The sequence below is a fragment of the Vanellus vanellus genome (genome assembly GCF_965231255.1).
Source record: "Vanellus vanellus genome assembly, chromosome: 11".
NCBI lineage: Eukaryota > Metazoa > Chordata > Aves > Charadriiformes > Charadriidae > Vanellus > Vanellus vanellus.
Genome location: NC_138916.1, coordinates 5,712,904 through 5,731,039, shown reverse-complemented (window position 1 = coordinate 5,731,039; position 18,136 = coordinate 5,712,904). Strand labels below are relative to the sequence as shown.

The window sequence follows — 18,136 nt, the reverse complement described above, 5'->3', positions numbered from 1 at the left end:
GAATGTAATTTTTAAGCATCCCTGAAATATTTAGGGTGTCACATTTTGACTTATGCAGCCAAAACCTTGCCACAGATAGCCATCCTGCTCTGCCTAAAACTCTTCAGTTTTCTGGTAGCTTATGCATGTTGATGGCAATTAGTTTTAGAATTGTCTTTGATTACATTGGTAGGCTGTCCCATGAAATCAATAATGATATCCTAGAAGCAAATTCAGTTTTCATGTTGCTAGAATGCAAGTCAGTAAGACAGCTTGGTATTTTTGTGTGTCTGTTGGGCATTGTTTGATCTGAGAAAGTTCAGCATTTTACAAATGTGTGCAAGTACAGAGAAGTATAAAATGGCATAGGCAGAAACAGGACTGAGAGGAGTGTTACAGAGAGCTTTGCTTTCTCTGTTGTAACAGGAAAAAGCTATCTATCTGAAATGGCCTGGTCTGATTGTTGGATTGTAGTTGCTATCTCTTCATGCATATGTAACATCTGCTTGAAGTGCTATTTGGAACATAGGATGCAGCTGTTTCCTTCCTTTGCCTTTCAGACCTCAGCTCAGCAGGCTTTGATGGGGACTATTAATACCAGTATGCATGCTGTTCAGCAGGCACAAGCTGACCTCAGTGAAGTTGATAACCTACCACCTCTGGGGCAGGACATGGTGAGCTTTTTCTAACCCCTTACAGAAATGGATCTTAATGCTTTGGGGTGCTTACAGGTCAGTTTAGTCATTGTCTCTGCATCTAAAGTGGTATCACTAAAGCTTTTAAAGTGACATAAAAATTTTGTGCTCTCTTAAGGAATTTCATGTACAATGTTCCACCTCACTCTAATCAGTTTTCTGAGATTAGATGTAGCAGGCTTCCTTGCATAACCATGTCTGGAATCCTATTTGTTTCATGTGCATATGTATGATTAAATGCTTACTGTAGGCAATATTTGTAGTGGGTGCGACTGCCTCCTGGACACTTGAAAAATAAGAACAAAATATGATTTTGACATTGTTGATCCAGGTTAGGGCAGGAGGATGGATCAAAAGAATATTGTCTATGGGGGACCGTCAGTCAAGTGCTTCACCTTCGTGGATGCACTGTTTATTTTAAGAGGGCAGCTGTTGAAATATGATAGCAATTCTGTACTGAATGATTCAGTAAAAGAAAATGCTTGCTTTCATTTCACTTTAAGGACTACGTTGTTGTCCTCTGTTTTACTTTTAAAGGTTCATGAAAGTTCGAGAGATTTACATAGTATCTCCTCTTATGGAACCTGATGGCAATCCTTAATTCTTGTTTTTGTTATTGCTCTTCAGGCATCAAGAGTATGGGTTCAGAACAAGGTTGATGAATCAAAACACGAAATACACTCTCAGGTTGATGCTATCACTGCAGGAACTGCGTCTGTTGTTAACCTTACAGCAGGTAAATTTCAAAGGGAAGGATTTCCTTGCAGTCTCCTAGTTATTTATCGGTCTAATTCAAGTAACTTAGCTGGAGAAAAATTTTCTTCAAAATACTCTAATAGCTAAGTGCACTGATGTGTGGAATAAGCTTTTTGTCCCTCCCAACACAATTTTTTTATTTTCAATTTCTCACTAACACTAAAGGTATGACCATTGATGAAGATAAAATGTAGCCTGCTTATTCAACAAAGTCAAGTGGAGAGTATTTGCAAGGTTACTACAGAAAAGCATTCTTGATCTGACAGTTGTTAGAGAGTTTATGTGTTTATTGACAGTGTTTTTTTTTCTTCAGCAAATTACAAGTTGAAGGAACTGTGAGTGGCTTAAAGGGGTCAATACTGTGTTACTTTGGGTTCTTCCATTGTTGAAAGATAGCTGAAACTGGACTTCCAGCAAGTTGCACTAAATGAAGAGAAATTCTACTAGAAGATAAATTCTCGTTGAAGAAGAAATGTAGAAATTGGAAAAATTATAGCAGTCTAATTTTTTTTTAAAGCAATGATGAAATTACTTAGTAGGCATTGCTTGGCTATCTTGAAATGTCTTGTCTCTCACCAAAGTTTAGCTTGTGGTAGCTGCCTCTTTTCCCTTTTAACCACTAAAGCATTCTGATCATGAAAAAACGTTTGCTCTACAGGGGACCCAGTTGACACTGATTACACTGCTGTGGGATGTGCTATTACAACCATCTCTTCCAACCTCACTGAGATGTCTAAAGGTGTGAAACTGCTTGCTGCTCTCATGGATGATGAAGTTGGAAGTGGAGAAGACCTCCTGAAAGCTGCTCGAACATTGGCCAGTGCTGTCTCAGACTTGCTGAAGGCTGTGCAACCTACTTCAGGAGAGGTGAGTAGATGGAAACTTCTCAGGTTCCCTCTTTCAAGTGCACAGATTTGGCTTTTTTGAGACGTCTTAGCTTCTAAGCCTTACCTGCTCAGTGCCACATAATGTCCACTATGCAAGCAGTTCTCTTGACTATTTCTTTTTCCTTGGTCTCTCTCTATCTTTATTCCTTTAAGTCTTGCACCTTGGTATTAGAATGTTCTGTGTTATGTGCAGAGGTTAATTGATTTGTGTAATAAATAGTTTGGCTACTGTATTCTCTTTTAGAAACAAATTATCAAATTTCAAACAGTACTATGACTCAGTTGGATGTGGAGAGATCTCAAGTCATGATTTTTTTTCTCTACTATCTTTGTCTACTTTGACATGTAAAATGAAAAGTTTATCCCTCTGTTGTAGTTTTCCGGAAATGAGAGTAGTACTGACCAGTATAGACTATCTTGGTCAGTTTGTTATGACCTGGAGTCTGCAGCCAGTTTGCCTTAGATCTCTTTTCTTCAGGTATTTGTTTTGAAGAATGTGAATTCTCCTGATGTTTCAGACCAGCTGGCATATTGACTGTCCATTCTTAATTATCCTTGGAGTTATTACAACAATGTCTGTTCAAGTTCTTCAAAATTCTTTAGACGTTCTCTGCGAGCAATTAGATGAAACTCCTGAAATATGGATGTGCAGTCGTGCATGTGGAAAAGTACAGATTTTTCTGAAGTATTTTTGCTGTGTAATATTTTTTTAAGCGATGTTGATTGCAGAAGTTCCTTGAGGAAATCTAAAATTCAAGTAAAGCTCGTTAATGTATTAATGTATTTCACTGTTCTATTTTTCCAGCCTCGACAGACAGTTTTGACTGCCGCTGGAAGCATTGGGCAAGCAAGCGGGGAGCTACTGAGACAAATTGGAGAGAATGAAACAGATGAAAGGTTCCAGGTAACGAGGGGGTTGCTTGTCACTGTCAGAACTGTGCAGCTTTCTAATGAGGAGGCCACTGCATAAAACCAGGCTTCCCAAAGTGCAGTTAGGAAAGGCTAGATTTGAAGTTTCTCAATGCGAATTGAGGTTAATCCATTACAAAATTGTTTTAATTGCACAATCACAGAGTGCTGATTCCATAGGAACCCTTACTTCATTCTGTGCATTGTACAGATGCTTTCTTGCTTCATGGAGAACTGTTTGCACTGTACTCCCTTTAGTGTTTAAAATACATGGCTCATGCTATTTGCATGCCAGTCACTCTTGCTTTTCAAGTTCTACTCTGCTTTTTACTCTCACCACGGTGTTCATCATTGGCTTCTTTCATGGTGACTTTCAGTACCTCAATGTTGCATGGATAATACGTTTTATAGCTTTCCTGTAGGATGTCATTCCATTTTCTAGATGCAAAATTTGGCATGGAAGTCCAGAGAACTGCTAATTTGACATACCAAATCTCCTGTTGAACTCTAAAATTCTGGACATTGAGTCACACTTGATATGTTTGAATCACAGTTCCCATTTGCTTCCGTTGCAGCGGAGCGCAAGTTATATCACACAGTGCCGAGTCAGACACAGAAAATAAGGAACAGCAAACAACTTGCTTTTACAAACTCTGCCTATCTTCACTAAGTACATTGTGTCAGATGCAAGATTATAATTGAGTTTTCCAGGGGGACATGCATAATCTTAATCAATTTTTCTGCATGCTGTAGGAATTTTGTGGGAAGCAGTGTATTAAAACTTGCATGTGCACACAGACAACTTCAATCTTTGCCCTTCCTTGTGTTTCACTGCCTTTGCTAGCTAATGACCTATTATGCCATGTATTTCTGAAGAATGAGTTTATTAATAAATAACGAATATTTCTTCTAGTTAAATACAGTGGTTTTCACATAAGTGTTTGCTGTGTCTGTATGTATGCAAGTAAGCCAAAAGTTTACACAACCTTTTGGTAAACTGAGTAGAAGAAAATTGTTGTATTACAAACGTAATTTCTTTAAGATCATTAGTATTATCAATTATCAAATCATAATGCTTGTATGACTTAATAACAGGGTTAGCTATTAGCAGTTTAAAACCGTTGTTCTTAAGTGCCCTGTTAAAAATGTGTCTGGAGTTTTTTTTCACTCAATGCCAAGAGCAAGTTTGCACCAGAACCAAGGGGAAATCATTTACAGCTACAAGTAGACCTCTGCAAGGTCTATCTGCAAGATGTCTGCTGATATATCTTGCAGGCCATTTTAAACACTTGATCCACTAGTAAATCTGTCTGCAAGTTTTGTCAGAATTCGCATTTGTGTTCCTCGTTGAGTATGTATTGCAGCCCTCTCATACTTGGGTAAGGGAAAGAACCTAAACATTTTTATAAGTGCTATGGAGTGTTGGACAAGGTGGATAAGGAGCGGGATGGCTTATCATGCCTTCATATCATAAAAGCAAAATGAAAACCAATGTCTTAATTTTTTAAATCCAAGGTTTTCTTTCTGCTGTTGAAGTTAAAATTATGCATTAGTGTATCTGTAGTATCTTTTTACAGGAAAGCTGCGTCATTTTAACAGTATAGGCATTAGGAGCACTCCATTCCCCTAAAAAAACAAAGTATATGGAATGTAGCATTTTAAGTGGGGAAATGCAAAGACAGTTTCTTAACTTTTTTCATTGCAGGAATTAGCACAAGTGTGTTTTAATTTTGCAGTTTCAGAGTTAAGTGCATTTTTTTTTTTTTTTGTACGAGGGGAAAAAATGTTCTGGAATTAAGACCTGTTTTGAGTTATAATTTGGAGCAGTAATTTTTAGGGTTATATTTACATGACAGACAAGGAAATATTGTGGTTGGAAATGGCGTTTTCAAAATTAGAGTGGTAATTGTCATTACTGTTAAGCACAATTAAGTACTTGAATTTAGTATTAACTCAAGTACTGCCTGTCCCTCAGCAGTTTGCTCCTTGAGGTTGTCATCCTTATTGCAGAAACTTGTCATATGTTTAGTGGTGAACTCCAGATATTTTTGTACTTAGGATATTCTCAGGAAATGAAGATAAGCACGTTGAAATTTGGGACACAGATTTGTTCTTATGGACTCTGAGTCAGTTCAAAATTTGACAGTCCATACTTATTCAGTCCAGTAACTTGATAATGTAAATAGAGAAGCAATTTTACTGAGAACAGAAAACTGTTGAGTTTTCTGAGTAATAGCCATGTTTGCTGCTTTACACATAACAAAATGTTTGTTTCGATACGAGAGAATTTCTCACCTGCGGGAGATTTGATCTTAATCTAAAAAAGCATATCCTTTTTTGTTCATAAGACTGAGTTTTCCCTTTATTTTACCAGGATGTTCTGATGAGTCTGGCCAAAGCTGTTGCAAACGCTGCTGCCATGTTAGTGCTGAAGGCCAAGAATGTAGCACAGGTTGCTGAGGATACAGTCCTGCAGAACAGGGTCATTGCTGCCGCTACACAGTGCGCACTCTCTACTTCCCAGCTTGTGGCTTGTGCGAAGGTGAGGCTAGCGGTGTTTTGTCAGGTGGCGTTGTTTTGAATGTATGCTTCTGTGTATTTTCCATGATCTCGGACGATGTGCTGTGTTAATATCATAGCTCTAGATTTATGCAATATCAAAGTTGTTGATTAATAAATTTTCACCCATAAAAGTGGCAATCAGGAGCCCAAGTGATGTGAGGTGTTGCTGTAATCTCCAGAGAAGGTTCCACAGAAAACAGAGCCCATCTGACAAATTACTAATAGTGATAAAATAAAGAGTAAAAAATATTAGTTCAAGAAGCACAGTTTGCCTTGGGGGACTCTGCAAGTTTTCTAATAAATCCTAGAACTAGGATGGGTGCACCTCATCTAAAGCTAAGTACTTAAAAGTTGGTGTTCTTGCTGAAAATAAGATTGAGTTGATGATCACTTATTTTAAATGTATTTGCACTAATTTACAGTAGCCCAGTTGTTTTAATAGATAAATTGCTTTTGGCCAAGTACTGATTTTCAATCTAAGCAAATTGCAAAGGAGTTGAAATCAGACCTCAAATTCTGAAGTCTGCAGTTAGAGCATTACCTCTTCTGCACCCTTTTCTGTCTTACAAATAAATAAAATGCTCATTTTATCTTAAAAATTAAAGAGTTTGCATTTCATACTTGGATGCTGCTTTTGAAGTCTTCAGTGTCATCTTTTGCTGGAAGATGGGTATTCAACTGTTGTGAAACATCCAGAAAGTTTATATTAAAATTAAGAGCCAATGTTACATATTAAATATTGAATATTTTCTACTTTATTTCCCTGGATACAAGGGCTTTTTGTAATGCGTATGTATGAAATTTTATTATTTGGACTTACTTGGATGTTCTTACTGCCTGTGAATTTTTTCAGCATGGCATAAGACACCCAGCAGCATTCTGTTTTCCTTGTAAGATAGGCACAGTTTTCTCATTGCTAAAAGCTGTCCAGATATGTCTGAACAAAATGGGGGAGGGTTGTTTCTAATGGTAGATTACAGGGTTTATTACTTGTCTTGCGGCTTCAGAAGTAGAGCATTTTTTGGCTTGTGCCAAGCACTACTTTTATTTAAACAAATAAAGAAAGGGCTGATAAGAAGGGCTTTACAAGACCAATTCCAATTAAGATTTAATTTTATTTGGAATTCCAGGGTACAGAAGTGTGCCAGTGGGTGTATTTACTCTGGAGGAGTTTGGCCTATGCCTGCCCTCCAGAACCACTGTCTACCGTTCGTTCAGTGCAGCTGCTGAAGAAGCATGAAACAAGGTGGGGGCCTCCATTCTCAGAATCTCAGTTGAGATTAAATTAATGATATGGAAAGATTTAGATTCCTATTCTAAATGTCTGAAGCTACCTTTTTAAATACTCACTTTCAGGGTTTTCTGTCTAGGGAAAACAAGTTAAGGATTAAAAACTGATGTAGTAGATGATTCACGTGTTAGTAGTTAGGAAATTTGCAAATAAGCCTTTTCTGAATGCTTTGTGTCCTTTCCCCATCCAGGTTGTGAGTCCCACTATCAGCTCTCCAGTGTGTCAGGAACAGCTGATTGAGGCCGGGAAACTGGTAGACCGTTCAGTAGAGAACTGTGTGAGGGCCTGCCAGGCTGCCACAGATGACACTGAGTTACTGAAGCAGGTCAGTGCAGCTGCCAGCATTGTCAGCCAAGCATTGAATGACCTCTTGCATCACGTCCGCCAGTTTGCAAGCAGGGGAGAGCCCATTGGACGCTATGACCAGGCTACGGATACCATCATGTGTGTCACAGAGAGTATTTTCAGTTCGATGGGAGATGCTGGTAAGTTTCTCTAATGGAAAATACCCTTCCATGATTCAGAGATGTACACATTTCAAATAATGCAAGTCAAAAACCTTCTCTGAAAAGTACTGTGCTTCTAGGCTAGCGATGTTTTGATGGGTAGTCATTCAACCCATAATATTAAACTAGCAAAATGCACATAGCTATGTGCTAGATAGAGTGTGAGAACAATCAATATCATGCTAAAGGATCACTGTAGTATTTTGTCTGGTTTTTACCACTGCTTCAACTTCACAGAATTGTGTAGCACTTTCTCATCTCCAAAAATGAAGACAAGTACCTAAGCAAATACTTCCCAGTGATTGATTTTCTTATGCTTAGATTATGCTGTAGGTTTTGAAACTTACTTCTGCTTTTTCCTATGACACTTCTGAAATGGGCAGCTTCTAGAACCAACCAAAACTTGAGATGCCTAACATTTAACTGATCCAACATGAATTTTTAGTAAAGAACCAGTAAATTACTTAGAACGGTGACATTTCAGTAGTTATAAATGTTATGAGGTAGAACACCATAAAGAGGCAGTATCAACTTGAAATCAAGACAATTTATAGAAAGTTTGAAATGGGATCAGTTTCTAAAAGCAATGAAGGTGAATAGTATGGTTTTGGTTTTTTCTTTTGTGTTATATAAAAACAAGGCCAGTAAAGTAAATATTTCAGTCACAGTTGTATTCATGTTACAGTTAATAAAAACAAACTAATCTTTTCTTGTAGAGTCATCTTAGTTGTTTAAGAGGTAAAACTCTCGAATACTTCTTATTTTAAGAAACTGTCACTTCAGCTGTGCAGCACTCCTCTAGAGGAACATATGCAGGGAAGTAATTAACGCAATTCTCTGTATTTTGACCCTGGAATCTTCTTTATGAGAAACAAGTGATTAAATGCACAGGAATGTTTGCTAAACCACTCCTAATTTTCCAATTGAAAGCTGTGGAAAAAGTTTTCTAATTCTCTGTAGCTATTCTAAGGAATTTAATTACTGTGGATGTGCACAAGAAAGCACGTCAAATTTTGTTGCTGTCACTTATCATTCAGCTTCTATACAGAAGGGTGCAGTAAGAGATGATCTTGGATAGCATTTATTTGCTGTTCACAGTCAGATATCTTGTTGTGCAATACTTAGTTTTTAGTAGAAGGCGTTCAGATTCCAGTCAGTGTTTCCAAATTATCATTGCACTCCTGCGGTTGCAATTTTAACAGCAAAGAGGCTCTGTCTTGTCACCGCTGTATTATTGCCCAAGCAGGATATTCTTTCTGTTTGATTTACTGGCTGAATACTGTAAGAAAGGAAATGTAAAGGAATTTTTTTCAAGTGGAATATTTGGACTGGGAGCTGAGTTAGCCATTATTGGCAAAAATTTTAATTGCAAAATTGCATACTGGAAAATAGTTGATGACAGCTAGAAAACTTTAATTTTTTTGCCTATGCCTGACCAAAGGAGCCTGGTAAGAAGGCATTTAACTCTGAAGCCCACCTGCCACCTAAAGGTGACATGAGAAAAATGCTACTTTGTTTTTCTTTCCCATGACTTTTTAAGAGCATTTGAAGAGGATGAGGCCTTAGATCCAAACACGTTGTACTTGATTTGATAACCTAAAGAAAGCTGAGAGCTTTATGGGTTCAAGGCTCTTATGCAGAAGTTCAAGTGTACGTTGTAGTGACCAAATGAATTTGCTCTAGAAAGGGTATGTATCCATTTCAGAAGCATTGCTGTTTCATCTTTGTGCATCACCATGACCAGAATGTGACTCCAGTATCTTAAATACACACCTTATGTTGGCCAAGACCACCTAATTGGTGCTGAGTCTTTTCTGACAGGGTTCTTAATTTAGTTTATATTAGACAGAAGATAGTTCCCCAAAAGAACTTTTCCAAAAGAATAGGTGAAAGATAGGTAGTTTTTATTAAAGAAATGAAATCTTGGCTGTAATTTGAAAGCAAGATTATTAGTCTTCACTAGGCTAGTAGTTTCCCTGAACTGTATCTTTGAAATTACCTCAAAGTATTGATTTGGGGGTTTTGTCTTGCTATCTAGAATGCAAATATGTTTTTTTTTCCTTAATCTCCACTGTAGCGGTTTCCTTCATTTATGTTGTGATCCAAGATTTTGTTAATGAAACTTCTAAGTTATGAACTATTTGTGTATCATTTTCAAGTCAAAAGAATACTTCAGCAGATCTAACTTTATTTTCATCTTGTTGAGATTACTTTTGAAACTGAAACTGAAATGCAGAGAGAAAGAAAGTAAAAGCGTAATTGTATACCACAGGTGAAATGGTACGGCAGGCCAGGGTACTGGCTCAAGCCACTTCTGATCTCGTCAATGCCATGAGGTCAGATGCCGAAGCAGAAATCGACATGGACAACTCTAAGAAGCTTTTGGCTGCCGCAAAGCTCCTGGCAGATTCTACGGCCCGCATGGTTGAAGCTGCGAAGGTACCAGGGGAATGTACTGTCACCTTAGAATTGTATGGTTATACACAAAGAACAGATGGTGTGTGAGCTATTATAGATAAGATCTGGCTGATAGTAGGGATGGTTTTTCTTATCCTGTGAATGCTCTGCATTTAATGACTTATCCTAGGTATGTTCAGAAAAAACAATTTATTAGTTACCTGGGGTGGTTTTTTTTTTTTTTTTTGTTTTAAAACTTGCACTGCTTTGCTCACCTGTGTGCAAGGGTAGTCATGACTCAAGCCATCTAGGGCAGTTACCACCAGCCATAAACACTGTGATGCAAAGTCTCCTACCAGTGTACCAGTACAAATGGAACAGCAAACCCATAGCAATCTCTTACAAATATCTCTCACAAAAACCGTTAACAAAGCAACTCTGCCTCTGTTTTAGGAACAGTTTCCTGCACCTGGGGAATCTTGCCTGTGTTGTTTCCCCCCCACTCCGCCCTGTTCTCACAAGAGAGGCAAATATCTAACCTTTTCTTTCCTTTCTGTGCTAGAAACCTATTTAAATCCACTAGGGAAGAATATGTTCTTTGATTTTTTTTATTTTTTTTTTTTTATTGTTTTTCCCCAGATCCTGCACTTAAATGATTTTTGCAGATCAGGGCCATCCATTCTGCTAGGGCTCTAGGAGGCCCATATGCCTGGCCACAGAGCATATCCTTGACTTTCCGGTACTTTCTCAGACTTCAAATGTAAAAAACTGTGTTAAATCTCAAGGTTTGGACTGCAGTTTCCTGAAAGGCATATTGAATTAGGAATTTTAAACCTTTTTTTTTTTTTCCCCCAAAACCTACAATCATATAATCAAAGTACATTATTACAGATCATAGTGGAAGAAGTTTACAAAGGCTTTTTTCCCAAGCACCTACAGTAGTATGTGAATCAAATTGTCAGCTCCCTTCCTCAAAGTATGTAACATATACAGTAACAATAAATTGCACTAGCAATAAATTTTCAGCTCCAAAGTCTTGTAACATTTTAGTGTTCTGCTAACTTTGGTTAAGATATAATATAAGGAAAATAAAAGCTGATGTAGCAGACACTGTCTGGAACTAAAGCCTTGATATTCATCTTGATATGCATCCCAACAAAGAGAAAGACAGGCAAAAACGCCAGCAGGCCTGCATGGATGAGCAAGGACCTCCTGGACAAACACGAAAAGGAAACCTACAGAGGGTAGAAGCAAGGGCAGGTATCCTGGGAGGAATACAGAGAAGTTGTCCAAGCAGCCATGGATCAGGGTAGGAAAACTGAAGCCCAGATAGAATTTAATGGCTGAGAGAATTGGGGTTGTTCAGACTGGAGAAGAGAAGGCTCCAGGGAGACCTTATAGCAGCCTTCCAGTACCCAAAGGTGCCTGCAGGAAAGCTGGGGAGGGACTCTCGTATCAGAGAGTGTAGCAATAGGATGAAGTGTAATGGCTTCAAACTGAAAGAGGGTAGATTTAGATTAGGTACCAGGAAGGAATTCTTTACGGTGAGAGTGGTGAGACAGTGGCACAGGTTTCCTAGAAAGGTTGTGGATGCCCCATCCCTGGAGGTGTTCAAGACCAGGTTGGATGGGGCTTTGACCAACCTGGTCTAGTGGGAGGTGTCCCTGCCTATGGCAGGAGGGTTGGAGCTAGATGATCATTAAGGTCCCTTCCAATCCAAACAATTCTATGATCTACACTTTTTCCAGGAATTTTTATTGAGGCTTATGTGTTTTGGTCTGAAATTTTTGTGCAGGGAGCTGCAGCCAATCCTGAAAATGAGGATCAACAGCAGCGTCTGAGAGAAGCAGCAGAGGGACTGCGGGTTGCTACAAATGCTGCTGCACAGAATGCCATCAAGAAGAAAATTGTCAACAGATTAGAGGTTGGAAACTAGATATTATTGAATTTTCAGTTTACTCTGTTTTGATAATTTGTACCTGTAGATAATTTCAAGCAAGTAGAAATGTGTATTTCATCAAAAGTACTAAGCATAGAATGATAGCACTGTGAGATCGGTTCCAGAGTACAAGGCTTGGAATTAGAGATGCCAGCCTATGATACCGTATTCTTCATAAAATTGAGCAACTTGTATCACTGATGTAGTAAGCTGGTGTAAGAATTTGACTCAGAAGGCATTCCAGTGGCTTAGTTGTAAAATTAGAACAGCTGAAGTTTCAAACAGCTGATCTGAAACTATTTTATTACTGTTTTAATTTATCTGTATGATCTCTTATTTGCACACAATATCTTTTGGTGGTTTTATTACTATATCTGCCAGAGTTCATGTAAACTTCCATACAAAGACATGTTGAATTGCACCATATCCAATTGAACTGGTAATTTACTCAGAGAATAAAAGAAGCAGAAATGAAAGTGAAAAGATACATCATAGCTGGTAGCACAGCCAAGGAGGAGAAAGGCAATTTACTGTGCACTAAGGATAAAATATCTCTGAAGTTTGTCTTGTAGGCAAGGTTTGATTTTTTTTTTTCCCATTCTCAGCTAAAATGTAGAAAAGACACATTAAAAAAAGAAGGCTTTTGTAATTCATAGTTTCCAACTGTGGTTTTGCAGTAGTCTGATTCAAGTGCAATGAGATTAGACAAACAAGGAGATTTAAGTAGGTAAAAATGTTCCAGAAGTGCATTTTAATTATTGTATCTGGTTAGAACCAAAAATCAGGAGTATTTCAGGAAATAAAGGCTGATGTTTCAATTTTCTAACTGTGCAAGAAAGCATTATGGAAAGGGCTTTTTCTATTTAGCTGTTATAACATATACTGCCTTACAAAGGAGTGAAATGTGTAATGATGAGAATGAACTTCGTGTGTGGTTGTATTTCGCAGGCCAATTAAAGGAAACTATTGTGCAACATGTTGGAACACCTTGGAGAAATCGTTGAATTTTGTAATAGGAAGAGGCTGATAATAAGACTTCTAGATATTTGAAGAAGGTCTTCTCAGCACTTTTAGACTCATTAATACCAGTATTCCGTACCTCTGCGTTATTTTAGTATCTTTGCTTTTGCCATAGAGCAATCTCGGTAAAAGTTGGCTCCTTGAGTCTTTGGTCACAGGTGTTGATGTAGCAGTGTGAAGTACTATGTGTACTTTGCCTGTTTTCTTTAGCCTTCTTTGTGAGGAGCTAATTCTGCTCTCTGTAATTGGCTTCTTTTGGTCATATTGCAACTTAAGCTATGAAGGAATAAGAGTTTAGAATCCTCCTTGTTCCACCTTTTTCTTTATTAGCAACTTAGAGATGGATAACTGTGTTCAGCTCATTTTTATCTTGAGAAGAGCAATCTCGAGTTTCCTTAAGGCAAATCAAATTAAACACAGGATATAATGTATTAATCTGTCAAAGTTGTTACTAACAAAGGTATCTATAATATGTATTTCATTCGCTGAATTACTCACTTTTACTACTGATTTAACTGTTTCTTTTTCTCCAAAGATTGCAGCTAAACAAGCTGCAGCTGCTGCTACTCAGACTATTGCAGCTTCTCAGAATGCAGCTGTTTCAAACAAGAACACAGCAGCCCACCAGCAACTTGTGCAGAGCTGTAAGGTAAACATATCACAACCCACTGACAAATGACAAATAACTCTGCTTTATGGGGAACTGAAGATCGCCTTCTATAGCAATACTGTTGCAACTTCAAAAGAAGAAAACAAAACCAAAATCCATAATCAAAGCCAACACCACACACATTCATCTGTATGGATTCTGGAGAACCCTTATTTATTATATTATCCATAGTTTCCATGTGTTACTGTATGGAGAGCTTTGAAAAGCTGAGCTATAGTAAGTGCAATGCAGTACTTGCCTGTTACACATGCACTTGCAAACACCTTACTAGAAAGGATGGACAGGCTTATAAATCTCAGCATGTACCTGTTGAGTAACAACCAGTTCACCTGAAGCAAGTGCTTTAAGTAAAAGTTTTGCTGCAAATCAGTCAGCAGCTATGCTAGAAGCACTCTGCGGAGGGGTCTAGTTGCTCAGAAATTTGTACACTGGCAAGAAATCTGTCATGCATTCAGCACACGTGCTCTTCAGCATGTGAGTATCTCTATGATCGTCGAAGCAGGCTGTCAAATGACACGTAGTAAAAGTGCAAATGATGCATGTAGATCTGAGGTCTGCGATGGAATAAAGGCAACTTTTGAATTTTCCACAACAAAGGATGGAGTAGCAATAGTGATTTATACTATAATGGAGTGAAACCCTTTTTTTAAGTAAGGGTTATATAATTGGTTATATATTTAACAACACTGGTCCTGCTGTTCTGATGTTCAGCTTATGAGCAGCTGGGACCTTAAATGTCACTGTAAAAGCAAGTAAGTTATAGACTTTACTGTGTGGGGGGTTAACATGATTCCTAGCTTGAAGTTAAAGCTGCCAAGACCTCAGATTTTGTGGTATGCCTGAAGTCAAGCACATTTTTATAGTTCCAAGCTAGAACTCAGAGTTTGGTGAGAAGCTGTTCTCTTTTGTGTTTAAGCTACATTTGGCAGCTTAATTTCTAGCTCTGACTAATGTTGCTTCAGGGTTTTTAAAGAAATCGCATTTAAACAAAAATTGAAAAAGACAATAGAATGCAAAAGGGTTTTCTTCTGGATGGAAGAGCAGTTATGTAGGGAACAAGAACAAAACCATTAAAGAAGTCATCATGAAAAGCCACATTAACATTTAACAATTATTTCTTTTAATGGTGGTATTGCTAAGAAATGTTGAAATTAAATAAGGTAGCTCAAGTACCTCTCAAGATTGTGTTTGAGGGAGCTGCTATTTCAGTATGAATTAAAAAACAAACAAACCAAAAAAAGCTGAATCACAGTATTGTTTACAGTGCATTCTAATTTGATCTTGATGGTTTATTAGATAGCAGGGAAGATGTGATTTTTTTGGGGGGGAAAAGAATTAAATTAGCATTGCACTGCTGAAGTAAGTGTTACTGTGAAATGGATAGACAAGGAGCATGAATCTGGGCAGTCCGGGAATAAAGTTTTAGCAATACACGCTTCAGAAAGCTCCAACCATACTGTAAAGCTTGTATTGTTAGAAGCCAGGTAAAAGTGAGCTGAGGTGCTTGTGGGTAAAAGACATTGTTATTCTGAAAGCAATACATCCTGTTGAAAAGTCACCTCCACTGCTGGCATTTCAACATGCAAAGGAAGTATTTCAGAATACTTTGTGTACATAATTTTGCAGAAAAATCATAAATTGTCTTGTAGGATCTTTAAACTAATGAGTAGCTTGAATAAAGATTTCTTAAGTAAAAGGGGAATGTCTCTGGGAAGTCCTATCATGTATTAATTCAGTTCTATGGAATCCTAAACAAATTCTGTAAAGGCACAAGTGTTGTACCTGTGAATACTACATGTTGTCTTTAAGGCGGGTGGGGAGAGGGCTTGCTTTAGCGTCATAGGATTTGGAGTTTTTATTTATCTACTAAAAGCTTCTCCCTTTGTTTATTATAGAACGTTGCAGACCACATTCCTCAGTTGGTGCAGGGTGTAAGAGGAAGTCAAGCTCAGGCAGAAGATCTCAGTGCCCAGCTTGCTCTAATAAATTCCAGCCAGAACTTCCTTCAGGTGAAATGAATCGGTCACTGCAGTAGATTCCATCAAAGCAAAAAGCATTTTTTTAGTGCTGTATGGGTTTTTTTGTGATGAATAAGCAGTAAACTGTTAAGAACCACGTACAGAAGTTCACCACTGACTGTGAGCTTATAGCTAAGGAGAATTTAGTTCCTTGGGTCAGATGGCTGAAGTATGTTGAATCTGTGGAGAGTGACACCTGCCAAAAATGGCAATAAAAGACCAAAGTGTATGGAGAAGAAACATTCATTGCTGTGGCACTTGCCTTCTGGGAAAGAGTTTAAAGAACAACATGGAGAGAATTCAGCATATTTCTAAGCAAAGATCTGAATATGTGAGATGCTGTTGTAACCTTTTTTGGTGAAAGTAAAGTTAGTGTTGCAGCAACAAGCTCCAGAACTTTTCACAAATAAGAGGGAATATTACCATGATTTTTTAGATACTGGTCTGCATATCTAACGGATCTTGATTGAAGGTTTGAACAAAACACAAAATTTGACGAATTTTACTCTGTTTCTTCCAAAACATCTTAAAAAAAAAAAAAATAATTGAGTATTGATAACAAAACTATTGGGGTTATTGTTGACATTACAAAAAACAAACAGAAGAAACCAATTCTCCATATAATGATATGGTTGTTAAAATGATCCATCTCCCCTCTGGCTGCATGTGTGTACCATGGTGATGGTGAGAATCAGCAAAGTATTTTAATTTTATTAACAGCAAAGTCTGTGAAGAGTCATTGCTTGAATTACAGTTTTCAGTTTATAGAATTTTGGCAGAGTTTAATATTTAGAAACATTGAGACAAATTTGCCATCTGTGCCACCTGGACTTGCTTGTACCACATGGATGCTGAATGGCAAAACTGCACATTAATTAATATTTAAGTGGTCTACATGACTACTTAATGGCCTCAGGCAGACATTGGTACCAATGAAGTAGTTACAGTACTAGTAAAGCACAAATGAGTCCTGCTGGAGAGGACAGTGCAATGTGGAATTACAACAGGGTGCAGCATATGAATAAAAGGCTGGGATCCAGAAGATGCATGGTTAAGGGGCAGGGAAGTGCATGAGATAGTTATTACAGAAGATCTAGAAACCTCATGAGTGTGTGAATGCAGGAAGCAGTTTGTTTATTGAACCCTAAGCCTTCTTTAAAGAAAATGAGCTAGTAAAACCAATTGAGTTCACTGCTCTTCTTTGAACAGCCTGGAAGTAAAATGGTGGCATCTGCTAAAGCTGCGGTCCCCACTGTGACTGATCAAGCAGCAGCAATGCAGCTAAGTCAGTGTGCGAAGAATCTTGCTACCAGCTTAGCTGAGCTACGAACTGCATCCCAGAAGGTAGGTAGTTTTGATCAGCTAAAGTAAGATGACTTGGATGGTGGTCACAGGCTCACTCCTGCTTGGCCTGGGGGAATGGCTTATGCTCAGGCAGTGTTCACTTCTCAGTGATGCTTCTTGTGCACAGTTTGCTCAGACTCTAAGGTGGCTTCTGTGTCATAATAGAAAGGGGAGGGAGAAGTGGCAAGAAAACTGAAAAGCTTGTGCTACCCTTTCCATACCAGAAAGATAGGGTATACACAGAGCAGCCCATCAAAGCTCTGAGCTGCTGTTACATCTGAAGGAAAGTGGGGAACGGGCAGCATATCTGATGCATCTGCCAAGCTGGGGAGACCCCAAATATGGCACTGCTATGGTCAGTGTTGTGATTGTGAACTGGAGCTACCATCTCTCAAATTCAGGGAAGCAGAGGCTACCTGTGTTTCACACACAGATTTCTAAACTATGTATGGGTTTAAAAAAAAAAAAAAAATCAGTGGAAAGTCAGCTCTTTTTTTGAGTGTACGCTGGGGCCCAAGAAGAGGATTTTATCATATAGGTGGCTACACCTGAGCTAATGTTAAAATTTCCAGCTCAGGTACTGGTGATTTTGGGCTGCCACATCAGACTGTTCAGTGTGACTTTAGTCATGATGCATAGTTAGGCTATTTGTCAAAGGTGAAGTCCAGAGTGCAGCAGTTATTTTCACGATACCTGGATTGCCTGGTGTGAAGGTATGCGTACACAAGCTAAGTGCATCTCATTCCCCTGGTGGCTCTTAACAGTGTATTATTCTGTTTACAATCTAAGAATATTGTGCCGGAGTTTGGAATCCATGATGCGTAACACTTGAAGTGCTCACAATGGCCTCTAAAGTCATTAAAGCAATACTTTGGAGGGGGAGATTATGTCTGAAGCATTTACAATTTCTGATAGTGGCTTACAGCTGCTGACAATGATATTGATCTGATTTCCGAATAGGCTCATGAAGCATGTGGCCCAATGGAAATTGATTCTGCTTTGAATACAGTCCAGACACTCAAGAATGAACTGCAAGATGCGAAGATGGCAGCTGTGGAAGGACAGTTAAAACCTCTCCCAGGAGAAACTGTAATTGAGGATGGATGTTCTTCATTTAAAAACAAACAAAGTTAGCTGTTAAAATTCTAAGTATTAGAGGCAAA

General features: G+C 38.3%; 1 protein-coding gene across 1 annotated transcript in view; it reads left to right on the top strand.

Annotated features, from left to right (window-relative positions):
- Positions 1-18,136, top strand: part of TLN2 (talin 2) — a gene marked incomplete at its 5' end in the record, with an annotated part of 112,525 nt that overhangs the window by 23,728 nt on the left and 70,661 nt on the right. Inside the window, 12 exons of the mRNA XM_082488644.1 lie at positions 540-653; positions 1,302-1,410; positions 2,089-2,297; positions 3,123-3,221; positions 5,601-5,768; positions 7,270-7,564; positions 9,858-10,024; positions 11,778-11,906; positions 13,477-13,590; positions 15,507-15,620; positions 16,839-16,973; positions 17,934-18,062. Coding sequence (XP_082344770.1) covers positions 540-653; positions 1,302-1,410; positions 2,089-2,297; positions 3,123-3,221; positions 5,601-5,768; positions 7,270-7,564; positions 9,858-10,024; positions 11,778-11,906; positions 13,477-13,590; positions 15,507-15,620; positions 16,839-16,973; positions 17,934-18,062 — 1,782 coding nt within the window. The remainder of the gene's footprint in view (positions 1-539; positions 654-1,301; positions 1,411-2,088; positions 2,298-3,122; positions 3,222-5,600; positions 5,769-7,269; positions 7,565-9,857; positions 10,025-11,777; positions 11,907-13,476; positions 13,591-15,506; positions 15,621-16,838; positions 16,974-17,933; positions 18,063-18,136) is intronic.